Genomic DNA, 12537 nt, shown 5'->3' with positions numbered 1-12537 from the left:
CAAAGGAGGCAAGGATATACAATGGAGAAAAGACAGTCTCTTCAATAAGTGGTGCTGGAAAAACTGGACAGGTACATGGAAAAGTATGAAATTAGAACACTCCCTAACACCATACACGAAAATAAACTCTAAATGGATTAAAGACTTAAATGTAAGGCCAGACACTATAAAACTCTTAGAGGAAAACATAGGCAGAACACTTGTTGACATAAATTGCAGCAATATTTTTTGGATCCCTCTCCAAAAAATGAGTAACAGAAATAAAAACAAAAAATAAACAAATGGGACCTAATTAAACTTAAAAGTTTTTGCACAGCAAAAGAAACCATAAACAAAATGAAAAGACAACCTACGGACTGGGAGAAAATATTTGCAAACAATGCAACCAACAAGGGATTAATTTCCAAAATATACAAACAGCTCATACTGCTTAACATCAAAAAAACAAACATCCCAATCAAAAAAATGGGCAGAAGATTTAAATAGACATTTCTCCAAAGAAGACATACAGATCACCAACAGGCACATAAAAAGATGCTTAATATCGCTATTATTAGAGAAATGCAAATCAAAACTCAATGAGTTATCACCTCACACCAGTCAGAATGGCAATCACTAAAAAGTCTACAAATAATAAATGCTGGAGAGGGTGTGGAGAAAAAGGAAACCTCCTATACTGTTGGTGGGAACGCAAATTGATGCAGTCACTATAGAAAACAGTGTGAAGGTTCCTTAAAAAACTAAAAATATAGCTACCATATGATCCTGCAATCCCATTCCTGGGCATTCACCTGGGGAAAACTCTAATTCAAAAAGATACACATTACTCCAATCCAAACAATTCATTGTTTATTTTTAGCATTAAACAAATGTTCAATAAATAGTTTTAAAAAAGAAAAAGGAAAAAGAATAAAAAGAAAGAATTCAGTTACTCACGATGCTCCTGAATTCATGATGCAGCTCTTTGCTCCACAATAACAATCTCTCCCATCATCATGATTCATTCCAAGGTTATGACCCAACTCATGAGCAACAATGGATGCAAATGTCTCCACCGTGATTTGCCCAAACTGCCCAAACACAGGAAGGTATTCATTAGGTTTCTGAACAAAAAGGATATGCTTTTTGTTTCTCAGATTACTTTTTCACAAAAGGAAATTCATCACTACAATATTGATAGCCTACGTGATAAAGCAAGCGTCCAACATCAGTGTGTAGACATTGCAGTCTAGTAGGAAACTGGTGTGACTTAACATACTGATGATAGAGATAGACTCTTTAAGCAACAGATTAATTCCTTTAGCATCAACAGATTATTCATGGTGGTTGATGGGAATACAAGTTCATTGTTCTGACTTAATTTTCTCAAATGGAGGCTCTGTTTCCTCATCCATAAAAAGTGAGGTGCTAATAAACACACAATAAATATTAGAAAACTTAATCCAGTCTCCAGGGAAAGAACACATCTGCCACTTCTACCATGTCCCTCATAATAGCCAAAATATTGCTGTAAGGACTAGGAGAGGAAGTATAGAGTCACTGAATGCTGGACATTTCCTAATGCAGATTCCAAAGATGAACATCAAGAACAAAACGTACCACGTTAATCCCGCCCGCGTGGCTCCTTGAACACACTGTTCCCACAAACGCCATTCCCGCGGTCCCACCAAAACCTTTCTTCCTAGATGAAGAGAACAGGTAAAAGTTATAAAATGTACTTGGGGAGGAAAAGGTACACATTGCTCCTATTTCTTTGGGTAATCTTAAACTGATTGGTAGACCCTACGAAAACTGGGAGAAAAATGGCAAAGGTAAATAACATTTTAAAAATGACAATTCAATTAAAGACATCTCTTTTTTATTATCAGAGTGGAGATTAATATTACAAATTCATTTTTCAGACAAATGAAGATACATTTTTGATATCAAACCAAGTTGTTTTGTACCTTCTAGATGAAAAACCTTCCTAAAATGCAGTATATTTATTTATTCAAAAACTCTATTGAGATCAGGTAACAAAATGACATATTCACACAGGAGGCTGCAGGCAGGGAGCACAGGGAACAGAAGAGTCACGATGGTCTCCGTGTGTCTGCTCAATCGTCGTGGACACACCTGTGTCTAAGGACCTGGTCCCTCTGCCTGGAACTCTCCTCCCCAATATACAGCCCTAACTCACTCCCTCACCCGCTTCAGGTCTTTACACAAAGGTCATCTTCTCATTGAGGCCTTCCCTCGCCAAGTTACCTAAAATTTCAGCCTCACTCCCCCCAATACTTCTATCTCTACCCTCCCTGCTTTATTTTTCCTCCTTACTACTTATCATTATTTAGCATATTATATACACTTATTTACCTCACTTATGAGATAAATCTCCTCCACCACAATATGAACTCCATGAGAGCAAGAATTTTTGTCTGTTTTGTTCACTGCTATACCCCAGAGCCTAGGAATACATCTAATAAATATCTTTTAAATGAATGAATAAACCCTTCTCTCGGGCATCTGAACAGCCAGGACAAGACGCCTAGAGATACTGACGTAAGGGGATCGCCAAGAAAACATTTTTAGCCAGATCACCCTGTAGTGAACCCCACAGTCCCCAAGCCCCACTTATGTCCTCAATGCTTCCAAAAGGCATTTTAGTACCCCATTCCTAACCACAAACAACCAGGGATTATCAGACATCTGGGAAATGCCTCTAACATGGCAGATGGAGAACAAACAGAGGAGACAGCTTGGCAGGTGTGGGTGGGCAAAGCACAGGGAGTGTGCCTGGTGCCTGTCCCTTTTGTGAACGAGAAGGCGTGCTCACCGCCAGGGTATGAGGACACTCCCAGGTGCAATTTTACTAAAAATTAATAAAAATGTCAGGATCAAGCTTATGTGGTTATGGGGCCATAAAAATCCATTTAGGCATTCTCAGTGCCTTGCTTTAAATTAACTGGTATGACTAAATAAATAAGTAAATAAATAAATAAAATCAAGGGAAATTTCTCCTCAGAAAAACTTTTGAGTTTTAGGTACCATCAACATCAAGGGAGGCAAAAATTATTACATGAAACATTTTTTGGCAAAATGTCAGCCCACCAACCAGAAGATTTTTAAGAAGAAAGAATTTTTTTAGTATTTTTAAGTGAGGGTTTTGTATTAACTTTTGGAATATATTTGTATTAAGTGATTACATAAGCTTAGGTTTTATTATGGTTCCATGAAAATACTATGTAGAAAGAAGAAAATTTTTTAAAATATATCAGAAATATCTCAAAGAGAGTTTAAAAAAATTATTATATCCATGAAATAAGAATTTGACCAGCTCTCTTCTCTTCTCTTCTCCGCCACCCTATGTACGGTTAAATTTGCTCCTCGCCATGTTTTCTCACAAGACTTTCAGGATCAAGTGATTCCTGGCCAAGAAACAAAAGCAGGGAATCGTTCCATTCCCCAGTGGATTCAAATGAAAACTGGTAATAAAATCAGGTACAACTCCAAGAGAAGACACTGGAGAAGAACCAAGCTAGGTCTGTAAGGAGCCTCGCATATGAGGTGGCACACATTTTTGCTGGGTCAGGGACACTTGCATCTTACCATATCACTCTGAGGACATCACTACTACCCAAACAGCTGGATGGGTTTTATTAGGAAAGTGATTTTTCTCTTTGTGTCAGTGTTTCTGCACTAATGCTTTGGCTCAGTAGTAAATATGTGGAACCTTTTGTTGAGAAAAAAAAAAAAAAGAATTTGACCATATAAAAATTTTAAGGGGGACAAAAAAGAGCTAAATATTAAACATTAAAAATAAGATAGCTGAAATGAAAAACTCAATAAATACCTTAGAAGGTAAATTTAAAGAAATATCCAGAAAGCAGAACAAAAAGACAAAGAGAAGGAGACAAAAGATAATAAAATTAGAGGACAAGCACAAGAAACTCAATAGCTGAGTAAAAGGAATCCCAGAAGGAATGAAGAATAAAAATAAAGAGGATGAAATCATCTACAAAATAATTTGAGAAAAATTCCTAGAACTGCAGTTTCAAGATTGAAGTTACCCACTAAGAACACAACACGATGAGTGATAAAAGACCTACACCAAAGCATAGCATTAGGAAAATTTAGAAGCCTGGGAACCAAGAGAAGATCCTACAAGTTTCGAAAGAAGAAAGAAAAAAAAAAAAAAAAAGGCCTCATACAAAAGATCAGGAATCAGAATGAATTAAAGCTTCTCAATAGTAATTCTGGAAGTCAAAAGACAATGGCCATGCCTTCAAAATTCTGAAGGAAAAAATTTCATGCCTAGAATTTTATACTCGGCAAAATAACCTGAAATTTACAAAACAAACTAGAAAGCACACCTCTGAAAAACTGAGTTACTTAATAAGCCCTAGGATAATCAGAGTTCAAATTGAGATTAATTTTTTATTAATTGAAGTACAGTTGATTTACAATGTTTTGTTACTTTCTGGTGTACAGTAGATAATTTTTAAGTTCTGTTTCGAGACCGTGAAACACATTTTCCAACATGCAAGAGGTCAAAATTTTTTCTTTCAATATATCCTTACACAAGAAGAAACTAGAAAACATGCCATACCAAAATGAGGAAGTAACCCAAGAAAGAGGAAGAAGGACATGGGAGAAAGTTTACAGAGGCTCCAACACAAAAGAGAGGTCTTATTATCAGACTGTCACTTGTCCTATAGTAGCAAAAATTTCCCTCATTTAAATGAATGCTCAAAAACCTTAAGAGAATATGATTCTAATAAAAGCAAAAAAGCAAAAATTATTATTCTGACCATGCCATTAATAGTATCTTTAAAAAAAAATCACTTACAGAACTAGCTGTGCACTGTCATGTCTCCGACGTGTTATAAGAAACTTTTCCCGCCACTGTACAAAGTTCCCCAACACATCACCCGCACCTCCAATTATGTTGATCAGATTTCCATTTGTCCAAATCTCCAGCCCAACTAGCACAATTCGAATATTTAACATGATGTACATCTGGAAAGAAAACAAATAAAAATATATAAAATTCATTAAAGAATATGAGAATAATTCCTGGTTATATATCCGAAAAAAACAAAAACACTAATTTGAAAAGATATGTTAACCCCAATGTTCACAGCAGCATTATTTACAATAGCCAGGATATGGAAGCAATCTAAGTGTCCATCAACAGATGAATGGGTAAAGAAGGTGAGGTATATATATACACATACATACAATGGAATATTATTCAACCATAAAAAAGAATGAAATTTTTGCCATTTGCAGCAGCATGCATGGACTTGGACAGTATTATGCTAAGTGAAATAAGTCAGAAAGAGAAAGACAAATACAGTACGGTATCACTTATATGTGGAATCTAAAAACATACAACAAACTAGTGAATATAACAAAAAAGAAACAGACTCACAGACATAGAGAACAAACTAGTGGTTACCAGTGGGGAGAAGGAAGGTAGGGGGCAATACAGGGATAGGGGATTAAGAGGTAGAAACTATTATATATAAAATAAGTTACAAGGATATATTGTACAACACAAGGAATAGTAGCCAATATTTTATAATAACTATAAATGGAGTATAACCTTTAAAAATTGTGAATCAGCATACCGTACACCTGTAACGTATATAATATTGTACATCAACTATGCTTCAATAAAAAATAATACAATAAAATAAAGAATTTGAGAATATCTTTTAAGTAACACAACTGCTTAAATTAAAAACAGGACTCCTCCCCTCCAAAAAAAATTCCCTTCAATGTAATGAGACTAACTTCTCAAGGGTCTCAGTTTCCTCATCCATAAAACAAAAGTAAAGATTCAAAATCCTTTTTATCTTCCATTCCAAAATCTGACAAAGTCTGGATATTTAAAGTTTTGGGTATTTTGATTCCAAAACTTTCCCTAAACTAATGCAAGCCTATTTATAGTCCATATTTAGCTCACTTAAGGTAAATATTCATATATTTCACTACAGAAATATCAATGAGGTTGATTACAAGGTGCTACCCCAGGACCCTGTTGGAGGTGTAATGTAATACATAGTGAACTATATGTTATAAATGTATGCGAAGTGAACTATATTACCTATCTAAACTCTTATCTAAAATTCTAATGACATGCACCCCAAAGGTTTCAGATAAAGGATTATGGAACTCATATCTATTTCACAGAGATACTGTGAGGAATAAATGAGTTAATAAATATAAGGCAATTGACTCCGTTTCTAGAATGTTATACATATCCAATAGAATGCTATCATTATCATCATCATCATTATTATGCTTGGTATTCGTATTAGGGGAACAACTTAGAGATGAAATTATCTTATAAGGACATGTAGCTAATTCTCCAATATCTCCCACTGGATGAATAAACTCTAAAATCTCAAACCAAATCCCTCCTTCCCCCCCCCCACACACACATAGACACACACACACACACACACACACACACACACACACACACACACACACACAGTGTCATATTATAGTTTCAGAGGAGGCAGTCTTATTTAAAATAAGATTCTCTCAGTAAAAATTCAAAGATCTTTTTATAAATACCAAAGTACCTTAGCCTATCTGCTATGAAATAAAAGTCATATTTTATGGGAAGATGAGAAAAATTTAAACAAATACATTTTTCTCTGCCCTTTGGCCTCCTCTCTCCCCGCACTATGCATTGTGTATCTGCATTAGGCATCGACCAAACCTCCCCCATTGGCAGAAATACCTGCTCAACCATAAAGAGCAGCATGCTCCTAGCATCAATAAGACAACTCCTTAAAAGATAACATTCCTGGGCTTCCCTGGTGGCGCAGTGGTTAAGAATCTGCCTGCCAATGCAGGAGACACGGGTTTGAGCCCTGGTCCGGGAGGCTCCCACATGCCGCGGAGCAACTGAGCCCGTGAGCCACAACTACTGAGCCTGCACTCTGGAGCCCGCGAGCCACAACTACTGGGGCCCGCGTGCCTAGAGCCCATGCTCCGTGCCGAGAAGCCACCACAATAAGAAGCCTGAGCACCGCATCAAAGAGTAGCCCCTACTCGCCGCAACTAGAGAAATCCCGTGCACAGCAACAAAGACCCAACGCAGCCATAAATAAATAAATTGATTAATTAAAAAAAAAAAAGATAACATTCCTTCTTGACCTGTTAGGGGCCACGATGATAATTAAGTCTGGATTGTGTAAACTGTCAATAATACCTCATTGAATGTATAGCTCTCTGTCTCAAAAAACTTACATAACTGTACCTTGACTTCTAACGAGGAGAACAGTTCTCAGAGCTTTCTGAGATGCTCTTCCTGGGTTTTAATCCTCAAATTTGGCTCAATAAAATTTTCCATTTCTTTCTTAGATCAGCTGATGAATTTTTCATTGACACTACTCTAAACATAAAGTAGATGCTAATTCGAAATCTCTTGCTTGTCTCAGAGTCTCTCTCTCTACAATTATACTTTACTTTTAAACATAAAAAAGTTACAAAACAAATTAGAGAGCAGACCCCTGAAAGACTGAGTTACTTACTTAGGCTCTAGAATAATCAGAGTTCAAAATGAGACAATTTTAAAATTCTATTCAGAGACTGTGAGAGGAGAGGACAGAATAATCCCAGTTGATAGAAAATACAACTCACGCTATCCAAGTAGTTTGCTAAAAGAATCATCTCTTCTCGCACCGCAGTCTGGTTTCTTCCCATCATGTCATACTGAAAAGCAAAGAAGGGAAATCATTATCACCAAAGCAATTTAAGAATAAAATTTCTATAATCTCTTACAATGAAGATAAGAATCCAAATATTTCCTCTGAACCAAAAACTGAGGCACTTAGACATTCTCCTGCATTTCAAACTAATAAGTCTAAAGGATACATTTTAGTGATAAATAGGAATAAAAGCAAAGCAGGTACGTGGGTGAAATGAATAATAATGAAAAAGCACTGAAATCTTAATTTTCTCCAAAGCAGTACAACTTTAAAATGAGTTTTGTACTTAACAGTCTTTAATTCATTTTAATGCAAAAATATTTTCAAGCATTTCACAAAGGTAGAGTTTAAAACAATCAAAATGCATAGATAAAGGAACGAAAGACAATCTGAAAGACTTCCTGATCCTTTCACCTCTTAGGCTAACGACATTACCAATAATCAATTTCTAAACTCTGGGCTAAATTATCAGAGATTAACCAACGTTCACTAGTGAAAACATTATATGTAGATAGAAATATAGAGATATATAAAAGTTTAACCATATTAAGCCAAACAGTTGATTATGACTGATTCGTTTCTTTGAGATCTAGCTAAATCCAAATGTCTATTTTAATATTATTTTAATATAACCAATTTAATAACTAATTAAAAGAACATTTTTAAAAGAATATGTGGTTTTGCTCTATGATAAGGGCATTAATACCAGAATATATCAGATTTTATTAATTAGACATTTTATCATGATTCTCCTAAACAAGAAAAAAAAATTTTTTAATACATTTGATAAGGTTTCATTAAAATGGAACCATTTTTATTTTGAACCATCTTCTACCTATGTGGAGAGAGTAATAAAGAAAAACTTTTCAAATCTCTATTTTTGTCACTTGTCCACAACATTCTACAGGAACATTTTACACATTATCTGGGACAAAGTTCATGCTTGTTCATATTCCTTTATGCTTCTTCCTTCTACACTTGAGGATAATGAACCTATAATGAACAAATCTGAATATATTTCTATCTCTTAAAAATATGGCTTGTTTTTTTTCCAGTCTACATACAATAAGGGATTTTTTTTTTAAAACACCATAAAAATCCTCAAAACTGTCTCTGCAGGTTACAAGAAAGGACTTGTCAATCGTGTTAAGTTTCTGCAAACAGCTTATTCACACAAACAACAAAGTTGGCAGTACAAGTCAGACAAAACATTTCAAATAATCTATAGGTTAAATTATATAGCAGCTGTATCTAAACTTGATAATGCTGTAAATGCTGAAATAGATACATAACTTTTTTTTAGTTGAGTAAAGCACAATTCTTAAGTATGAATAAGGAAAATGCCCTGGTGTTATCCTGTACAATAGAATAAATAGTAAATGCTAAGGTGACCCATTCTCTGCTCCCTTCTAAAGCATGCCAGAACCTGGAAGTTTCCTAACTCTTAAATACAATAGACAGATAGATAGATATCTCTTAGAGATATCTTTCTCTTAGATAGATAGTTTTCTATCTCTTAAATAGGTTAGCTGAAATTCTAGAAAGAAAAGCAATTTTATTAGGCAACAAAGCAATACCTGATTAACTGGGTTTATCACCACAGTCCTTTAAATGTCTCTGAAAAAGTCTGAAGAGCTTAACTGAGAGGCAGAACAGTTTCACTTAGGAAATGTAGCATATGCAAACCACCCAAAAGAACAGGGGGAAGAAAATCACCAGTAAAAAATAAAGGTAGAGGTAATCTCATTTGCTACATTCAGTTCTGGAGGTATTAGGAATATCATGTATGAATATCAAGAAAAAAAGTCATTTTAGTTTTAAAATTACATTTAACAAAAATCAATACAAATACGTTATATTTAATATTTCCTTCATGGGATGCTCACTTCTCATCTGCTTTTCATGAAAAAGAAGAAAAACTGTCACCAATCCTACCCTTTCCTTGTCTACGACAATGAACAGCTCCACATAGCGGGTCTGTGGCAGGAGAGCTCTTCTTCTCTGTCAAACACACAAACATTATAAAGGCAAAAGAAAAAAAAAAAGGTATAAGACTACACGTTTTTCATACATAATGATCTTACCCTAACCTCTAGTCACTTATTTCATGTCTGTTAAGAACTTCATAAAATGATTTTAACACATCCTAGATCAATAAAGCCAAAAAAACACGATTTTTTTAAAAAAGTGATATCTGCCATCTGTACTGATCTGAGAAAAATTCTATCCAGTTAAAGATAATATGAGTTATTCAAGTTTCCAAAGCAGAATAACTAATCTTCTAATATCTAAACTACACACACACACACACAGACACACACACATTTTAATAGGAAACTCCATCACTTTGTTGGGAGTAGAAGACAGAATATCTGCCAATAACCCAGAGCAGAAGGAAGGACAAGGTTGTCATTTTCTCTTGTTGTTGTTGTCCTTTATTTTTTTTCCTTCCAGTTTCATTGAGATACAATTGACACTGACATACAAGGTTGCCACTTTAAAAAAAAATTAGTTTTGTGATTTTACAGAAATTTAGATAAAGTATAGAATGAGCTAAAATTTAATGTTTTCCAATGATTAAAAAGAACAGTACAAAAGTCAAAAGAATGAATGGCACGAGAGGCAATGAAAATAATGCCATAAACTAGTATGAGTTAATTAAAATACACCAGAAGAAGAGGCACAAGCCTCTTCTAACACAGCGACATCATCTCATTATGTAGAAAGCCGCCTTCTCTGCAACTGAGGTTCCTCTGGTCCTAGAAACAGTTCAGGTTAAGAGACTCCTGTCAAGAGTAAGCCAAGGAATCCTAAAGAAGTCTCAAACCAGGGATACCACGAGTGTCCCTGGAAAAAATCTGAGATCATTAAAGTCCTAAAACTCAATCTCTCTCTTTCCCTCTCTCTCTCTTTCTCACTTTAGAGCTCCAGAATTACCACTCCGGTCTGTGTAAAGCATATCCACATCAAAAAGCTCACGGCTGGACTTCCCTGGTGGCGCAGTGGTTAAGAATCTGCCTGCCAATTCAGGAGACACGGGTTCAAGCCCTGGTCCGGGAAGATCCCACATGCCACGGAGCAACTAAGCCCGTGCGCCACAACTACTGAGCCTGTGCTCTAGAGCCCGTGAGCCACAACTACTGAGCCTGCGCTCTAGAGCCCTCGAGCCACAACTACTGAAGCCCACGCACCTAGAGCCCATGCTCCGCAACAAGAGAAGCCGCCGCAATGAGCAGCCCGCGCACCGCAACAAAGAGTAGCCCCCGCTCGCCGCAACTAGAGAAAGCCCACGCGCAGCAATGAAGACCCAATGCAGCCAAAAGTAAATAAATAAATAAATATTTTTTTAAAAGCCCACTGCTTTCTCAAAGTAGCAATGACAAAAAGAAATACAGTTACTGTTTAAGACTTAAGTCCTAGTTTCCAAAACACAGAAGCCTGATTGTACTCATCTTGCTGGCGGGAACTGCGTATTGCTCGTCTTTTTATCCCCTTAGTACCCATCACAATGTCTAGCACACAGTTGGCAAAAACACAGTAATAACAGGTATTGGTTTAAGGCACAAACACATCATTTTTTTTAAACTTGAGTCTTAGCCATGAAGAAATACATTATGTCCTTACTCGAAGCAGCTGAGTGACACTAGGAGGCTCTTCCTCTTCATCCTTTGTGGTTTCTTCCTCTATATCCTTGTTGGAAACCCCACATTTCACAGGCTCTTTGTGGACATCATCCATTCGATAAAAGATGTGCTCAAAATGAGAGCTGTTTTGCAGGGGTTCAATCCCATAACTCACATTCTCTATATGCAGCAAGCCTCTAAGTGTTGTATTACACATACACAGTTTTTTAGAATGAAAAAAAAAAAATACACAGGAAAAGGAATTAAGAAACCTGAATAAAAGTCCTACTCCTTAACATATGTAAGAAGGGGTAGAATGGTATAGAGAAAAACAGAGAGGCTTTAGAGGCAGGCAGACCTAAACTTAAAGCACAAGATGACTACTCACTAGCATGACTGCCTGAAAGTTACCTAACCTCTCTGAGGATTTGCTGTATAAGGAAAGGCAATTCAGAACAGTGGCTAAAAGTGTGAAGTCTGGAGCCAGAGGACCAGAGTTTGAATCCCAAATGTTTCCTACTAGCCTTAGTTTACATTCTCCATAGAGTTGTTCTGAAAACTAAATTACTTAATATACACAAAATACTTAGAACGTTGCCTGGCACACAGTAACTGTTCTACAAGTATCATTACTTAAATGGAGATAGTAGTCATAGCCATCTTATATAGCTGGTTTGAGAATTTAAAGTAATATTTCTTAGTTCAATCAATCATGCAAACAATCAACCAGCCCAGTGTCATACTGCCTGGCCCTTAATAAATTTAATTTTAATATTATTATCACTTCACTTGATACATGGTATGATTTCTCTGAACCTCAAATTGCTCACCTAAATATGGAAATAATCAGCCCCTTTTCACAGTCATTATGCACCTTAGATGAAAGAATATAGGTGAAAATTTTATAAACCTAAAGGGTGACAGAAATTTAAAGTATGCTTTACTTTAAATATTTTAAATAAATAAAGTTTATTTAGTGGACTCAAAAAAATGAAATTTTTTCTTTAGTTATTAAAATTCATCAACTGCAAGATTGTCCTAAATAAACATGCTGAAAATGACATCTGAAACACAGCTATAAAGACCTTCAGCAACATCAAAGTAAAATCTAAATTTAAGTCCCCTAAAATGACTTGATCTGGAGACAGAGATAGGTAAAGGGGAAAGAAATAAGGGAATGAAAAAAAAAACAAAAAATTGATAAA

General features: G+C 35.7%; 1 protein-coding gene and 1 pseudogene across 3 annotated transcripts in view; one reads left to right on the top strand and one right to left on the bottom strand.

Moving 5' to 3' along the window:
* ADAM9 (ADAM metallopeptidase domain 9) overlaps nt 1–12537 on the bottom strand; it is a 103543-nt gene that overhangs the window by 57350 nt on the left and 33656 nt on the right. Inside the window, exons 6-11 of one of the 2 annotated variants that reach the window (XM_082374756.1) lie at nt 11334–11529; nt 9645–9710; nt 7642–7713; nt 4829–4998; nt 1600–1681; nt 937–1070 (exon numbers count right to left, since the gene is read on the bottom strand). In XM_082374756.1, coding sequence (XP_082230882.1) covers nt 937–1070; nt 1600–1681; nt 4829–4998; nt 7642–7713; nt 9645–9710; nt 11334–11529 — 720 coding nt within the window. The remainder of the gene's footprint in view (nt 1–936; nt 1071–1599; nt 1682–4828; nt 4999–7641; nt 7714–9644; nt 9711–11333; nt 11530–12537) is intronic. The other variant, XM_082374757.1, reaches the window with a different exon arrangement.
* On the top strand, nt 1691–4822 carry LOC309619533 (large ribosomal subunit protein eL39 pseudogene; annotated as a pseudogene). The gene has a single exon. The product of its transcript is annotated as a large ribosomal subunit protein eL39 pseudogene (transcript).

The sequence above is a fragment of the Balaenoptera borealis genome (genome assembly GCF_965194805.1).
Source record: "Balaenoptera borealis genome assembly, chromosome: 21".
Taxonomy (NCBI): Eukaryota; Metazoa; Chordata; class Mammalia; order Artiodactyla; family Balaenopteridae; genus Balaenoptera; species Balaenoptera borealis.
Note: the sequence above shows the minus strand (reverse complement) of the source record. Positions and strands in the feature narration are given on the sequence as shown.